The 15,442-nt window shown below is 35.2% G+C and overlaps 1 protein-coding gene across 1 annotated transcript; it reads left to right on the top strand.

Moving 5' to 3' along the window:
* The first annotated feature begins 3,382 nt into the window (after positions 1-3,382).
* On the top strand, positions 3,383-8,040 carry LOC148196602 (phytosulfokine receptor 2-like). Its single transcript, XM_088093026.1, has one exon. It carries the CDS (start codon positions 4,639-4,641, stop codon positions 7,801-7,803), a length of 3,165 nt encoding a protein of 1,054 aa, XP_087949152.1. The 5' UTR covers positions 3,383-4,638; the 3' UTR covers positions 7,804-8,040.
* Positions 8,041-15,442: the final 7,402 nt, after the last annotated feature.

Raw genomic sequence — 15,442 nt, 5'->3', positions numbered from 1 at the left:
AAGAAGTTCTGCCACAAAGTTTTGGTTGTACAAGAAAAACTTATAGAAAATTACATTAAAAATTTGATAATAGATAATTGCTTCATAAGTATAAAAGTTGTGCTTATATAGAAAATTATAAACATGATTGTGGTTACATCAACATTATGGTATGAGAGATCCACCAACATAAAAAGTTACATTAAATATTTCATTAGAAACTTAACTTTTTTTCATAATAGATAGTTTCTTTATGTTTTTGTGAAAAATAATTTTTATCATAAATTTAATACAATCTCTCATATTTTATTTTATTTTATTTAATACATTTTTATGTAATAAAAATTATTGATGAGTTTTAGATACGAGCATAATATTTAAAAATTATAATAATATTTAACATGATCTTATTTAAAATTTAAACTTTGTTCACAATAAATTTGATAAAACTTATAATTATAATTTTAAATATCATGCAAAAGAAAATATAATTATTCTTAGAGCAAGTAAGGATACGCATACACGTTTCTATAAATAAATAATAGAATTTAAAAAATAAAAACAATTATTCCATTAAGGATAAAAATGAAGAGTTATGTGATATCTTTTAATTTTAGAATTATGTAGCTGCTTTGATTGTATTATTATTTAATTTATTAAATAAAAAATTATTATAATTTGATTAAAGATAAAAGTATTTAATTTAAAAATAAAAATTTAATTATAAGCGTTATTTTCTTTATATAATAATATAAATAATAATTAATTTTAAATGACATATTTTAATATTTTAATGATAATATTTGTTTAATTTTTAATTAAATGAGTTTGGATAAAATTGGTGATGAATTGACTCTAGTATATTTTTATATAAATGTCATGACTTTTAATTGTATTTGTAATAAATAAGTGGATTGAGATAAATTGTTCATATTTTTTTTACACAATCTTGTATTTTATTTAATGAATAAAAAAAACATTATTATTTTGTTTAATAAAAGTATTATTATTGTTATTTTATGTGATATTATTAATTATCTAAACATAAAGTACTTAAATATATTGTTTATGGTCAGTGTTAATAAAACAATTTAATTATATATAAAACTTACTTACAATGAGTATACATTGAGTATGCGGATAATTATTTTTTAAATTTACTTGGGAGTATCTTCTTATTATCTCTTAGTCCTTTTTCTTACTATTATTTAATTTCTTTTTCATTTTATTCTTTACATCTCTATTCTTAATTATGAATTTTATATGGTAAGTTAAAATATTATTAAAAAAAAGTACATCTATTAAATTCTTAGCTGAGATAATTAGTATATTTTATTTTATAATGAACAGAATCCATTTGTAAAAAAATCATGATAACAGGGACTAGAATGCCTTAATAAATTCATATAAAAGTTTATACGTTATTTAATAATAAAAATATGTTAAAGGAAATAGTTTATTTCTTCTGATAAATATTTAGGCTGTGTTCGCATGAGAGGAATTCACTGTTTACAGTGATTTGCGAGCGACGATAGAGAGAGGTGAGTCTGTTCGTTTGAAGTGATTGTCGAAGACGGAAATGGACGGATTTGCGGGATGGCACGGTTTCAACAATCTTCGTATTATTGAGATGATTTGCGCGGATTGTTACCCATTTACACATTTGCCCTGGCCCAATTGCGTAATACCGAATAGATAATAACATAAAATATTACCCACATAGTTTGGCACTGCAGGGAGATGCTCACTTTTGGTGTTGGTCAAAGGCCATTCATAGGGATGACTGGGTTATGCAGAGATAAGGTTCTCTACTTGACACAACCCTACACTACACTGCAAAGATTCCTGCCAAACAGTAAAGATTCGTGCATGAGCTGGTTTCAATTACATGGATTTTGAAGTTCAGGAAGACCCCTTCAAAAGGGAGGCACATCTGTTTGGTGAGTGTACGAGTGTGTGAAACAAGCGAGTGTATGAACCAGAAAGTTTGGTGTATGAGGATGAGCTGAAGTTATGTGCAAGGAGAAGAGGAGTTCATATCAGGTAATGGTGAGGTGTGAAGAGTTTTAAATGTTGTTGCAGGTTGGAGGCATGTGTGGTGGACGGCCGGTGTTGAAGACGAAGAAGGGTGGTGTGTTTTGAAGGGAAGGAAATGGGCGGGTGAAGATGAAGCATGCGGTTGAAGAGGAAGAAGACAATCATGGTTATGTAAAATACAGTGCAGAGATGTGGCTACGGGTGAAGGAAGTTAAAACCGAGGGTGGTGTAATCAGTTATTGGACGCTGTAACCGGTTACGCTGCAGAGGATGAAAACGAAGCCATACGTAATCGGTTACGCACTAAGTAACCGGTTACCAGCATTCGAAAATTTGTGGCGTTTGGCTTTGAAAATGGCAAATGAAGGAGACGAAGGTGGAGCATGGCGGAGCCTGGACGATGCACAGCGGATGGCCTGCAGCTTCTTCTTCTTCTTGACAGACCCGCATGAAGGTGAGGAAGGTGGAGGATGGTGGATGATGGTGGAGGATGGACGTAGCAGAGGATGTGATGCATGTTGTTGTTGTTGTTGACAGACAACAGCTGAAGGTGATGAAGGTGGATGATGGTGGAGGGTGGAGGATGGAGTGTACATAACAAATTGTTCAAAACATAACAAACTCTTCCAGAATAAATTGTTCAAAACATAACAAATTAATTGGGTCCAAACTAGAATAAATTGTTGAGCTGGTTGGAAGCCTTCGGCTAGGGTTGCAATTGCAATTTCACTTCTTCTGAGTTTGGTTTATTTTCGTTTTGATAACTCATTTTTTTATTACATTTTTAAGTTCTTAAAGGTATGTTATTCTTTCTATTGGGTGTGGTAGTGTCGTAGGAATAAATCCAATTATAGATTCAGTAGTATCAATTATAATAATTTGTTTTAAATTATAATAATTAATCTTTATTAGCAAATTGTTGTATATCTATTTTTTCTTTATTTAAGTTAATTGTTAGAGCTAAATTGGTAGAATTTGTTCTCTTTACTCTTTCCAATTAGGTTATCAGTTTTGTAATTTATACCACAATAATCAAACGATGAAATCAATTCATTCAAATGCTTTTCTATATAATTAAAACTAATTATTATAATTGATAAGCAGTTCCAAAAATTGATGTTTTAATAGATGTTGTTTGCAAATTACTTCTGAGCATTATAATTTTTTTACTAAATTCATTTTACTTCTAAAAATTATAATTTTTTTAATAAATTCATTTTACTAAATTATAATTTTTTTACCTTTTAAAAAATTAATTTTAATTTTTTTTTAATTTTTTACTCTTTATAAACATTTTTACAATTAAATATAACATTAACAAATAACATTTTATATTACTAGGGACATTTTGGTAATCTTTAATTTCTACTAATTAAACAAATTTTTTAAATCTATCACATCAATCAAATCTTACACTAATTCTCACAAACTTTACTTCCAAATCCACTCCCAATTACCCACAAATCTACTCAAAAAAACAACAACAAAATTACCCTCAAATCCACTCAAATCCATTCAAATCATCTCCCTCAAATCATCTCCCCCAAATCACCCTAAAAGAACACAGCCTTAGGGATTCTGAGTAAAGAGAGAGAACTTTCCTTTTCTGTCTTTTACCTTACTACATCTCTCCTACATCATGTTTTCTTGATTTGAGATTTCTGCTATCCTTGTCTTCCTCTAGATTCTATCGGTCACTGTTTAGGTTTGAAAATCAGAGAGAGCTGACAGCTATTACTCTTGGAAAGAAAAAGAAAGAAAAAAAATCAAAATCTTAGAAGGAAGAAAACAATTAAAAAAGGTTTTGGTTTGGAAGCTGAAGGGGACCCGTTTGATGAAAGTTTGTTGAGAGTAGGTTCTCAGGGCACTGTTCTTGGTTACCCTTTTCTTTGCTCTGCTTCCTCAGTTCACCTTTGGGCTTAAATTTCAAACCTTTCTGGTTTCTGCTGCACCAAGTAAACACAGATTTCATTGTTGTGTGAAAGGGTTGTCTTTGGGGTGTGTTTTGAGTCCCGAGAGATCCCGTTGGATTTCTTCATGCTAAATGGTAGCTGTTGAGTTGAATTGAGTTTTGAGGTTATGAGTTTTTGTTTTTTAGCTTAAAGATCTTACATTTCAGGTTGGAATTGAGGGATCTTACACCTCCACTTGTGTTGTTGATTATTGTCTTACTTTCATTTTTTTAATGGCCACTGTTGGTTGCTTCGTCCGCAAGCTGTTGCCATATGGTCCCTGTTCTACTTACTTTGGTGTTTGGGGATATGGGATATAAGTATCTTCATTTGGGCATCTTATCTCTTTCTTCGAGGGAGGTGCTTCTGAATCTGCTTTCAGTTTGAGTAGGGGTTCTCCCACTGTCTAGATCTCTTGTTCTTGGGATTTGGTTTGGTGGGGATTGGTAGTCCAAATCTTTACCTTCAAATTGTGGCTTTCCTTTGCAAGTTGCAAGTTGTTTGTTGCAGTTTGAGGTTGAAAGTCTTGGGGCTGTGACTAAAAGATACTTCATTGTAGTTCTTCTTCTTTAAGTTCAACGCTGCACTTTTCAGTGATACTAGCTTCTGCTGTGCTCATGGGAGCTTAGTCCTGATTTTGAGCAGAGTATATATCAGTTTGGTTTCAGCAATGGTGCTGCTCAGATGTTTCTCAATGACACTTTTGCAATGGTGTTTTTTGGCTTGCTTAGTTTGCTTGTCACTAGGGCTTAATAATAATCAAGCCCCCTGTGACCCTCATGATTTATCAGCTCTGAAGAAGTTTGCAGGAAAACTTACAAGTGGCTCTATCATCGCAGCATGGTCCAATGACTCTGTCTGCTGCAACTGGTGTGGAGTTGTTTGTGACAATGTGACTGGAGGTGGTGGAACAGTTACGAGTAGAGTGACCAAGTTGATCCTGCCTGAAATGGGTCTCAATGGTACAATTTCAGCCTCTTTAGCACAGCTAGATCAGCTCAGTGTGCTGAATCTTTCATTAAATCACCTTAAAGGTGGATTGCCTGTGGAGTTCTCCCAGTTGAAGCTGTTGAAGTTCCTTGATGTGAGCCATAATATGCTGTCTGGACCTGTTGCTGGAACTCTTTCTGGTCTGCAATCCATTGAAGTATTGAATATTTCTAGCAATTCACTTTCTGGAGTTCTCTTCCCTTTTGGGGAGTTCCCTCGTCTCCTTGCTCTCAACGTGAGCAACAATTCATTCACTGGCGGCTTCAATTCACAAATTTGCAGTGCTACCAAAGAACTTCACACCCTTGATTTGTCAGCAAATAATTTTATTGGTGGTCTTGAAGGCTTGGACAACTGCACCACATCTCTCCAACGGCTGCATTTGGATTCCAATTCATTTACTGGCCCTCTTCCAGATTCCTTGTATTCAATGTCAGCCTTGGAGGAGCTCTCAGTCTCTTCCAACAATATTTCTGGCCAGTTAAGCAAGCAACTAAGTAAGCTCTCTAACCTAAAAATTCTGGTGCTTTGTGGAAACAGGTTTTCTGGGGAACTTCCAGATGTATTTGGGAATCTTTTGCAGCTAGAAGAATTAGAAGCTCATGGCAATTCATTTTCTGGACCCTTGCCCTCCACCTTGGCTTCATGCTTTAAGCTCAGGGTGCTTAACCTCCGAAATAATTCCTTTTCAGGGCCTATTGGGCTTAATTTCACTGGCTTGTCTTATCTTCAAACACTCGACCTTGCTACTAATCATTTCACTGGACACCTTCCAACTTCCCTGTCCTTTTGTCGTGAATTGAAGGTTTTAAGCCTTGCTAGGAATGGCTTAACTGGCTCTATCCCTGAAAACTATGCAAACCTAAGCTCACTTTTGTTTGTATCCTTTTCAAACAACAGCATTGAGAACTTATCTCGGGCAGTATCTGTTTTGCAGCAGTGCAAAAATCTCACCACTCTTATCCTCACCAAGAATTTCCATGGTGAGGAAATTCGGGAAAGTACCATAGTAGGATTTGAGAGCCTTATGATTTTAGCACTTGGAAATTGTGGTCTTAAAGGTCACATTCCTTCTTGGTTATCCAATTGCAGGAAGTTGGCAGTTCTTGACTTGTCTTGGAACCGTTTGAATGGAAGTGTTCCTTCTTGGATTGGTCAGATGGACAGTTTGTTCTATATGGATTTCTCGAATAATTCTCTCACAGGAGAAATACCGAAAAGTTTGACAGAGTTGAAGGGCCTCATGTGTGCAAACTGTAATAGAGAAAATCTTGCTGCTTTTGCATTCATTCCTCTCTTTGTTAAGAGAAACACAAGTGCAAGTGGACTGCAATATAACCAGGCCTCAAGCTTCCCTCCTTCAATTTACTTGAGCAATAACATATTGAGTGGAAATATATGGCCCGAAATTGGTCAATTGAAAGCACTACATGTCTTGGATTTAAGCAGGAACAACATCACTGGTACCATTCCTAGCACTATTTCACAGATGGAGAACTTGGAAACCTTAGATTTGTCTTATAATGATCTTACTGGAGAAATTCCTTCATCATTTAACAACCTAACTTTCTTGTCAAAGTTCAGTGTGGCATATAATCGGTTAGAGGGATCAATTCCAACTGGGAATCAATTTTTAGGCTTCCCAAGTTCAAGCTTTGAGGGAAACCAGGGGCTTTGTAGGGAAATTGATTCTCCTTGCAAAATTGTCAACAATACTAAGCCCATCAGTTCTTCCGGTTCTTCCAAAAAGCTTGGTAGAAGCAATGTCCTTGGCATAACTATAAGTATAGGGATAGGGCTTGCACTGCTTCTTGCATTTATTTTGCTAAGAATGTCAAGGAGGGATGATGATAAGCCCATCGACAACTATGATGAGGAACTCAATAGCAGGCCACACAGGTTATCCGAGGCACTTGTTTCCTCAAAGTTGGTTCTTTTCCAGAATTCAGATTGCAAGGATCTTACAGTTGCAGATTTGTTAAAATCCACAAACAATTTCAACCAGGCAAATATTATTGGTTGTGGTGGGTTTGGTCTTGTCTACAAGGCATATCTTCCAAATGGTACAAAAGCAGCTATCAAGAGACTTTCAGGTGACTGTGGTCAGATGGAACGTGAATTCCAAGCTGAAGTAGAGGCCCTCTCAAGAGCTCAACACAAGAACCTTGTTTCTCTGAAAGGATATTGTCGGCATGGCAATGACAGACTGTTAATATACTCGTACTTGGAGAATGGAAGCTTGGATTATTGGCTGCATGAGTGTGTGGATGAAAGCGCAGCTCTAAAATGGGATGCAAGACTGAAGATTGCACAAGGTGCGGCACGTGGATTAGCTTACTTGCATAAGGGTTGTGAACCATTCATAGTGCATCGTGATGTTAAATCCAGCAACATTCTTTTGGATGACAAGTTTGAAGCTCATTTGGCTGATTTTGGTCTCTCACGACTACTTCAACCATATGACACTCATGTGACAACTGACTTGGTAGGAACTTTAGGATATATTCCTCCAGAATATAGTCAGACACTGACAGCAACCTTCAGGGGTGATGTTTATAGTTTTGGTGTTGTTCTTCTTGAGCTTCTAACAGCTAGAAGACCTGTGGAAGTCATCAAGGGGAAAAATTGCAGAAATCTGGTTTCTTGGGTGTTCCAGATGAAATCTGAGAATAAGGAGCAGGAAATTTTTGATCCAGCAATTTGGCATAAGGATCATGAGAAACAGCTACTAGAGGTGCTTGCCATTGCTTGTAAATGTCTAGACCAAGATCCTAGGCAGAGACCCGCTATTGAAGTAGTTGTTTCATGGCTTGATAGTGTAAGATTTGATGGTTCTCAACAGTGATCTTAGTTGCATTGGTGTCCTTGGGTTTTGGTTGGTGTATCATTTGACTACACAGTTGTAAAGCAAGTTTATTGTATGAAGGTGTAATGTTATTGATATAGTTACTGCCTTATATCGTTCTTTAGTGCTTTAGTTCATTAAAACTGATAGGTGTAATATGTATAAATGATAATTTTGGCAACGAGATGGTCTTGCAATAAACAGTTTGAGTATTTGTTTTTTTTTTTCCGTTGATAATTTGTGGACAATTGTTAGTGATTTTAATGTAATGTCTTAGTCGGACATGTTTACTGTGCCATGCATGTGCATGTGATGCATAGTGATTCCTGACAAAATTATTTCTAATACTTCCAAATGTACCTGCCTTTTCTTATCGGGCTGACTTCTCGGCATGGTCTAAATCACTCAGTTTTGGATTTTTTTGTCTATTCCTGATTGTTGGTAAGATTCACTGTCTGTGGCTAATACTTCCGTTTTATCGTTGTACCTAAAAGGCATGCACCATTTATTTTTCTTAACAAGATTTGGTTCCAAGTATTTACAAATGATATTGCAAAATTAGTTTTTACACTTCATGTAGGTCTTTCCTTTATTCTTATGAAAACCTCACCTATGCCATATGTAAGGTATATCTGTCTGTGACTCCTTATATGTATTTCAAAAGCTTGCGAGTGAGAGCAGTGTAATATACAAATTATTTTATACTTAATGCTTCCTTGCTCTTTTTGATTTGAATCAAAAGCATGCATGATACCTTGTTTTTCAACCTGCCATTTACTTTTGGAAAACAAGGACTGAAAAAGATTGGAAGACTTCAATTTTCAAGTCAAGCAGTATTTTTTATGGGAAGAAAACACTGACTACTCTCTTGTAAGAAAACTGGTCTTGAATCACAAGAGGAGCAAGATTTCTGAGTGGTCAAGGAAGAAAGGAAAAAAGAACTCTGAAACATGGGGCATCATGGGCATAACAAGGTTAGTGGAATGTGCACTAAGGAATTTGAATTGGGTGATAAAACAAACCCCATCATAGCAGTGATGTGAAATTCCACTGCCATGTATTATTATACATGGGAGTGTCTTTTCCATGTTGAAACCCTTCCCAACACTCAAAAAGTTGCTTTCTGTGGGAAATGGAGGAAATTTCTATGGGTGCTTGAAATTCTATATTAGCCATAAAGTTTTGATTAACCTAAAATCCCATGAAACCAACCACAAAGTTGCAATAACACATTTAAATATATGTTTAAGCTTTTTGGGATGCTGAAATCTCTCTCTCTCTGTAGCAACTTGGTGTGTTCGACCTCTTCTAATGTACAAACTGGGTGGTTATAAACATCTCCAAGCATACTCTCTTCCGTATGGTGACCAATAATTGCTTATATTTAATGATGTACTTTATTCATAAAAAAAGTAGAAATGATATAGGTCAAGTCATCATCAATGAAAGCAGATTTGATACGATTATTTAAAATTGGAATTTTTCAACAAAATATGGGGCAGGTAAGTTGAAGAAAGACAATTGCATAATAATTTTCTTTTAATAATAATTTTAATAATAATAAAATAATGCAACATCCAAAAATACAGTTTAAAACTATATAGTAAAATAATCACATTCAATAATAATTCAGATCAGTCTTACACTAGAGTAGGGCGAACGCTTATGGCCGAACGACCTTACATAAAAGAGTTACAAAATTTAACTAAACAGGTTAAGAAAGTTTAACCGAACGGTCTACAAAAACTTATACCGAACAGTCAAAATAAAATCAAAAGGGGAGGTGATCGAACGACCACCTTACTATACTAAACTACTGACCGAACGTCCTACTCTTCAGTCTTCACTTCTACCTCTACCAAATTTTCTTCTTCCAGCACCTCTTCCAGCAGCTCGTCTCCTTCTGCTCACATCCACACGGATGATCATTGCAATGACAAAGACGGACGTACCAAACCAGACAGGACAGGAAAACACAGGGTAAGCTTATATAGTTTAATTCAAGTATAAACATACATTTCTCACATTCAAACACATAAGATATTTTTCAGCATACGTTTCAAGCAAGGCCTAATACTAAACTGACTGTCCGAACTGTATGAAATCTGTGTAGCTACGACGTTCGTGCACCCGGGTGATGTAATAACTGGAATACCCTCATCAGCTGCCACCCGAGGTTAGTCCTATCTGTCCAAAGTAACCCTAAGGACTAGGACCTCCTGTCGTTCCCACACATGACCTACCCCTCTACGTGAGGACGAGTACTCACAGAACATCAGGATGAACCGCCAGCTTAGCATAACCACATTCATACATTACAAATTCCAATATTCATTTATGAGTCGTTCCTCCCCGGAACGCTCGTCCATAACTCAACACATTTCAACTGTATCATATTCTCTTCGTCTTTCATTATCCATCATTTTAATTTCATCTTTGTTCACCGATTTTAAGGACATCAAATACCGAACGTTCAATCCTCACTAAGAATGAGGATGAACACTTGGAACGAGACAGAGAAGTCTCCCGTTCTAGAATAGAATAAGACCGAGAAGGTTACTGTCAAGTTGAGAAAGAAACCGAGTACAATTATATAACCCAAGAACGAACGTTACTTACAACATGAATCAGTTAAATGAACTGACTCTCGTGAGCTCAAACCAACACTTCAAAGAACATGTCAAGTACTAATGCTCTAGGCCGAAACTATTGAATATAGACACGTCAAGACGTTTAAAGAACCATACTTAGAATAATTCACATATAGAAACCTAATGTCAGTCAATGATCGAACACGGTAGAGGAAATTTTCTATTGAAGTTGGACGAACGCTATTTTCATTAAGATAGATCATACGAGAAACGAGTACGAGTGCTTGGTATAAGACCGAGCAGTACTCATTACGAGCGCTTGGTGTGAGACCGAGCACTACTAAAACTTATAATAGAAAGCTTGATAATTATAATAAGATACTATTGGAATAGTGTTTAAGAATAACCAAAATATACAAATACATATATTAAAAATTAAGTTTATCACGGAATACTCAGATGCAACTACGCTTGACCGAACGCTCAAGCATAGTATTATCACACGAAGACGCTCGTCCTCAACTAGGATTCTTCCCAAATGAAAGAATCCAATTCTAACCAAAATTACTAAAAATACCGAACGGTCAATGACCGTTCAGTGACGAACACACCTTTTCATAGGGGAAATTTCATACCAGAATTATTTATATTTCAACTCATTTCTTAACATATAGTTTCATAACTTTATACATTCATATCATAATCAATTTTCATATTTCATACCATCCAAACATAGAAATTTCATATATTTCATGTATCATAACATAGCACAATCATTTTTCATATCCAATCAAATCAACGAACGTTCATGCAACACATAATCATACGAATTAAATTAATAAGCTTCCCTTACCTCTGAGCGTGAACGGCCGTCCTAAAGACAGAAATACAGTTCGCCGGACTACGATTCCTTCTACCCTCAACGCTCAACGACTCTTCAAACCAAAATCAAACAACAAACCAAAATGGTTCAGAATGAGGCTATGAATTCATGCAACAAGAACTGGGTTTGCATGTGTCCTAGAACGAACGGTTAAGGACAAGAAGAACTTACCCGTTCAGAACTCGAAACTGTTCAGTTCAAAATGAAGCTTTGGACGCTGGGAGTGCTTCTACGGTGCCTGAATGGTGATGGAGAAGAGAAATGGTGAGTTTTGGTAGAGAGAAGGGAGAGCTTTTTAGAGAGAAGAAGGAGAAATGAAAGATCAGAGTTTTGGAGAAGAAGGTGCATGCAAAGAGAGTGTGACGTAACTTTCAAAAACTCAGTTTTACTTAAAACGAACGTCCGCTCATCTGCTGACACCTGCATTCCACTATTTGATTTTCAGATCCTTGTTGCTTGACACCTGGCGTCCGTTCAGAGGGGTTTTGGGTGCGTTTTTAATGAGGTCTGACATTCTTAGATTTATTAGAAAAGTAATATTTTTTTTATAAGTTAAAACAATGATTTAATAAATTAAAATCACTTAAAATCAAAATTAAATAATTTTCTCTTCTTTAATCTATCATAACAAGTTTTTAATAAATTAAAATAACTTAAATCTAGAGTTTTTTCTGGTTGTTATGTTGCAATTGATTAAATCAACTTTTTTATCAATTAAAATAACTTAAAAGGGATTTTAACAAATTTAAATATTGTTTTTAAAAGATATAAATCATACGAGCTAAATTTTAAAATCTATGTTAATTGATTAAATTAGTTTTAAAGGATGTATAAATATTTTGACATCTCTTTTAACTCTTCATGAAATTAAATTCATTCTTCCTTAAAACATACTTTCCAAAAGTGATCTTGCTTCATTGTTGTGATTAAAATCTTTAGTCCGAGAAGAATATTGTGTGTGATCCTTCAACTAATTTTTGTGTTATGCTAAATCATTTTTCAGGTGATTTTATTTCGTGTTATTTATTTTCATCTCTAGTTATTGTCCTATATAAGGTTTCGGGTTGATCTTATCATAGTATTTCACAAGAGATTGATATAAGGCTTTGTAAGGTTCAATAACTTAGTTTTACAGTGTTTTTCTTTCTCTTTTTTAGTATGTTTGTAAATAATTGAAAGACTACTGGAGTGGTTTGGTTAGGGTGAGTGAATAACTCGATGTAGTTTAAGAAAATGAATAAATACAAATGGTGATTTTTCACTCCTACAGATTTACTTGTCATATTGTGAATCACTTTTGACATATATCTTGCATATTAAAAAATATCTGAATTGAATTTTAGTTTTTTTTTTTTTTTACAAAAGTTGATTTGCATTATTTTCAATCAAAAATTGTTAGAAAGTTTAATTCAACAATCTTACTTGTATTCTCATATTTCTTGATAAACACACTCTCTTAAATCAAGATATGTACATCTCATGTATAAGACCTGATATTAATAGGTGGTTCGATAACGATTTAGATGTAATAATATACCCAACAAACATAAAATTTCATTAGGATAAACTCTAACCATGATTGTGATACTATGCTAATAAGTAGACTTTAAGCTTAACTGAATGATGGAAGAAGGATCCAGCTGATTTTGGTGGTGGAAGCTATCAACCAGATCTTCTTCTTTGAACGAATATAGACGCAACTGCTTATATTTTCACAACTGAATGACCGATGCAAGCAGCTAGTGACGTGAATGAATGGATGAAAGAACACAACAAAATGAAGAAGGATTGAAAGAGTAGGTATGTTTAGTGGAATGAAGACGTAAGGAATCAAGAGGAATTGAAGCAACACTCTAATCAGTGGTGATAAACTGATGAAGTGGTGATGGAGAAAAATGGAATGAGGGAAGACATTTGGGTGCTGAAATGTGATCCAAATGGGTGGAGAAATGCTAGGAATGGAAGCCTAGCTAGGGAGAGAGGCTAGAGGAAACTCTCAAGCTCTCTCTCGATGACCTTCAACAAGAAGAAAGTTCTGGACAAAATCAACAAAAAACAATTCTTCATTCAAATTAAAGGTCCTTTTTACAATGGCTAAGCAAGCTATTTAAAGGAAACAAAACAAGCTCTTGGTTCACGCCTAACGTTATCAATGCCAGTTGTGCAAGGATGAAGAAATGTGAGTGGCTATGTGGGCAACAAGCTAGCAACAACACGTGGACAACAAGCTTGGTGCAGCTTCAACCGCTGAGCTCAAACCCTCATTCGCTGGGTGCTACGATTCTTCACCTTCAACCATGCTGGTTGTTGGAATGTGACACATGTGGGCTTCCAAAGCGGCTTGCTGGACAACTGGACAATGCCTTTATGCATCCAAGTGAAGATTTGGCTTGCTTCTCTATTCTTGAAGTTTCCTTGCTTCTTGATGTATCAAGCTTCTTGGGTAGTTGATCCATGATTTCCTAGGCTTATTAAACCCTATAAAATAGCATACAAACATGTTAAAGATAATCCTTCTAAGACTTAGACAAAGAAAATTAAGAAAGAGCCTTTAAATGTCCTTCTTTACTTCCCTTTCTTAGCCTTAGCTTTAGTTGGTACTCCTTTGAATGAAATTCCCTAAATGGGTTTCCATCATACCCTTCCTCTTGAAAAATGGTTTGTCCTCAAATCGGGAAGATATAAAGAAACACAACTTTGGTTTATCACTTAATGTATGAATGTCCAAACTTGCTAAACCAAATTCAATTTTCAGGACAAGTTAAACCACATGATATCCAAGCATAATATTTAAGCAAGTATGGTTAACTATATCTAATCAAGCACAAATCTAACACAAAATTACACAACAGATTGAAGAGACTCCCTATTCAGCTTGGTGTAGTTTATGCAGGTAGCAAAACCCCTTTTGCTCCACTTTATCTACTCTTAGTGTTAGACTTCCCACACTTACAAACTACTTTTGAACAACTTTAGTACCTGTAGAGATCAACCAAAAAGAAGACTGCACACCTCTAAATAGTTAGCACAGTTCAAGTTCAAAACTTATTTAAGGACTTAAACAATAACACTCTCAATAAGAAATTTGGCTCTAAGATGCAGCCACACAAAGCTCACAAAATCATTTCTCTCTTTGGAAGCTTAAAGCACTAAAAAATAATGGAAAGGTTTGGAAAGGAGATTCTCTCTTGGCAGTTCAAAGCTGGAGAATCTTTCAGACCACCACCACCTAAGATGCTACCAATCACACAGACCTTTCTTTCAAATTCCAGAAACCAAAGTGTAACATCTTCTCAATTCAGAAAAAGGTTAGGCTAAGGCGCAGATCAATATAATGGACAAAACAAATATAACAGAACAGGACATCCATCAAACAATGAAAGTGACAACACAACAAAGCAACTAACTCAAGATCAACTCTAGACCAGATTACAAAAGCAAACAAAAGCTAAATTAAAGAACAACAGATCAGAAGTCACATGTGATGTAGACACGCTAGTAAAAATATGCTTTTTAACTCGTCCAATAGACTTCGGTCTAAGAAAAACCGAAGCCTATCAGAAAGCGATGACAATTTTGTAGTTTAGATGAATTTATATGCCTCGGTTCAGTGAGAACTGAAGCATATAACACATATTACGACCTATTAACTCGGTTAAAGGTGGAACCAAGGCCTATTACCTCGGTCAAATCACCCAATCGCACCTTGATGAGTCGTTATTTCTTGAATTATATTTAGTTTATTGCACTTAAATAAACCAGGGAATTGTGTTTAATTGTTTGTTACTTCCCCGTTTTCCGAATTCTGCTTAATTTGGTCGGAAATTTGTAATTGTGCTAATTTGGGTTTTTTGAGCTGATTAAGTGCATTTTTGAAGTGCAGGAAAATTTTGGAAATACATTTTGGGACATCAGGAAGAGTGCCAAATAAATTCAAGGCTCTCCATATAGACATTTTAGAATTAATTAAATTGTAATTCAGTAGTTTAGAATTTCTGTATCAACTTTTACATTTTGGGACAATTTTTGGTAAAGTAGACTAGACCCAAAATGTGAAGGAAAAATGACTTGGCACCTTAGGGTTTTTGTGTGGACCCCACCCTCATTAAAGGGGAGACACACGGCCTTTAGGTTAGGCCGCCACTTGACACGGACCACTTACTCT

This window comes from Vigna umbellata, chromosome 6 (genome assembly GCF_029865625.1).
Source record: "Vigna umbellata cultivar VRB3 chromosome 6, Vumbellata_1.0, whole genome shotgun sequence".
NCBI classification, from domain to species: domain Eukaryota; kingdom Viridiplantae; phylum Streptophyta; class Magnoliopsida; order Fabales; family Fabaceae; genus Vigna; species Vigna umbellata.
Note: the sequence above shows the minus strand (reverse complement) of the source record. Positions and strands in the feature narration are given on the sequence as shown.

Excerpts from the sequence above, each read along its gene's own strand:
- LOC148196602 (XM_088093026.1), top strand. The coding sequence starts at position 4,639 with ATGGTGCTGCTCAGATGTTTCTCAATGACACTTTTGCAATGGTGTTTT.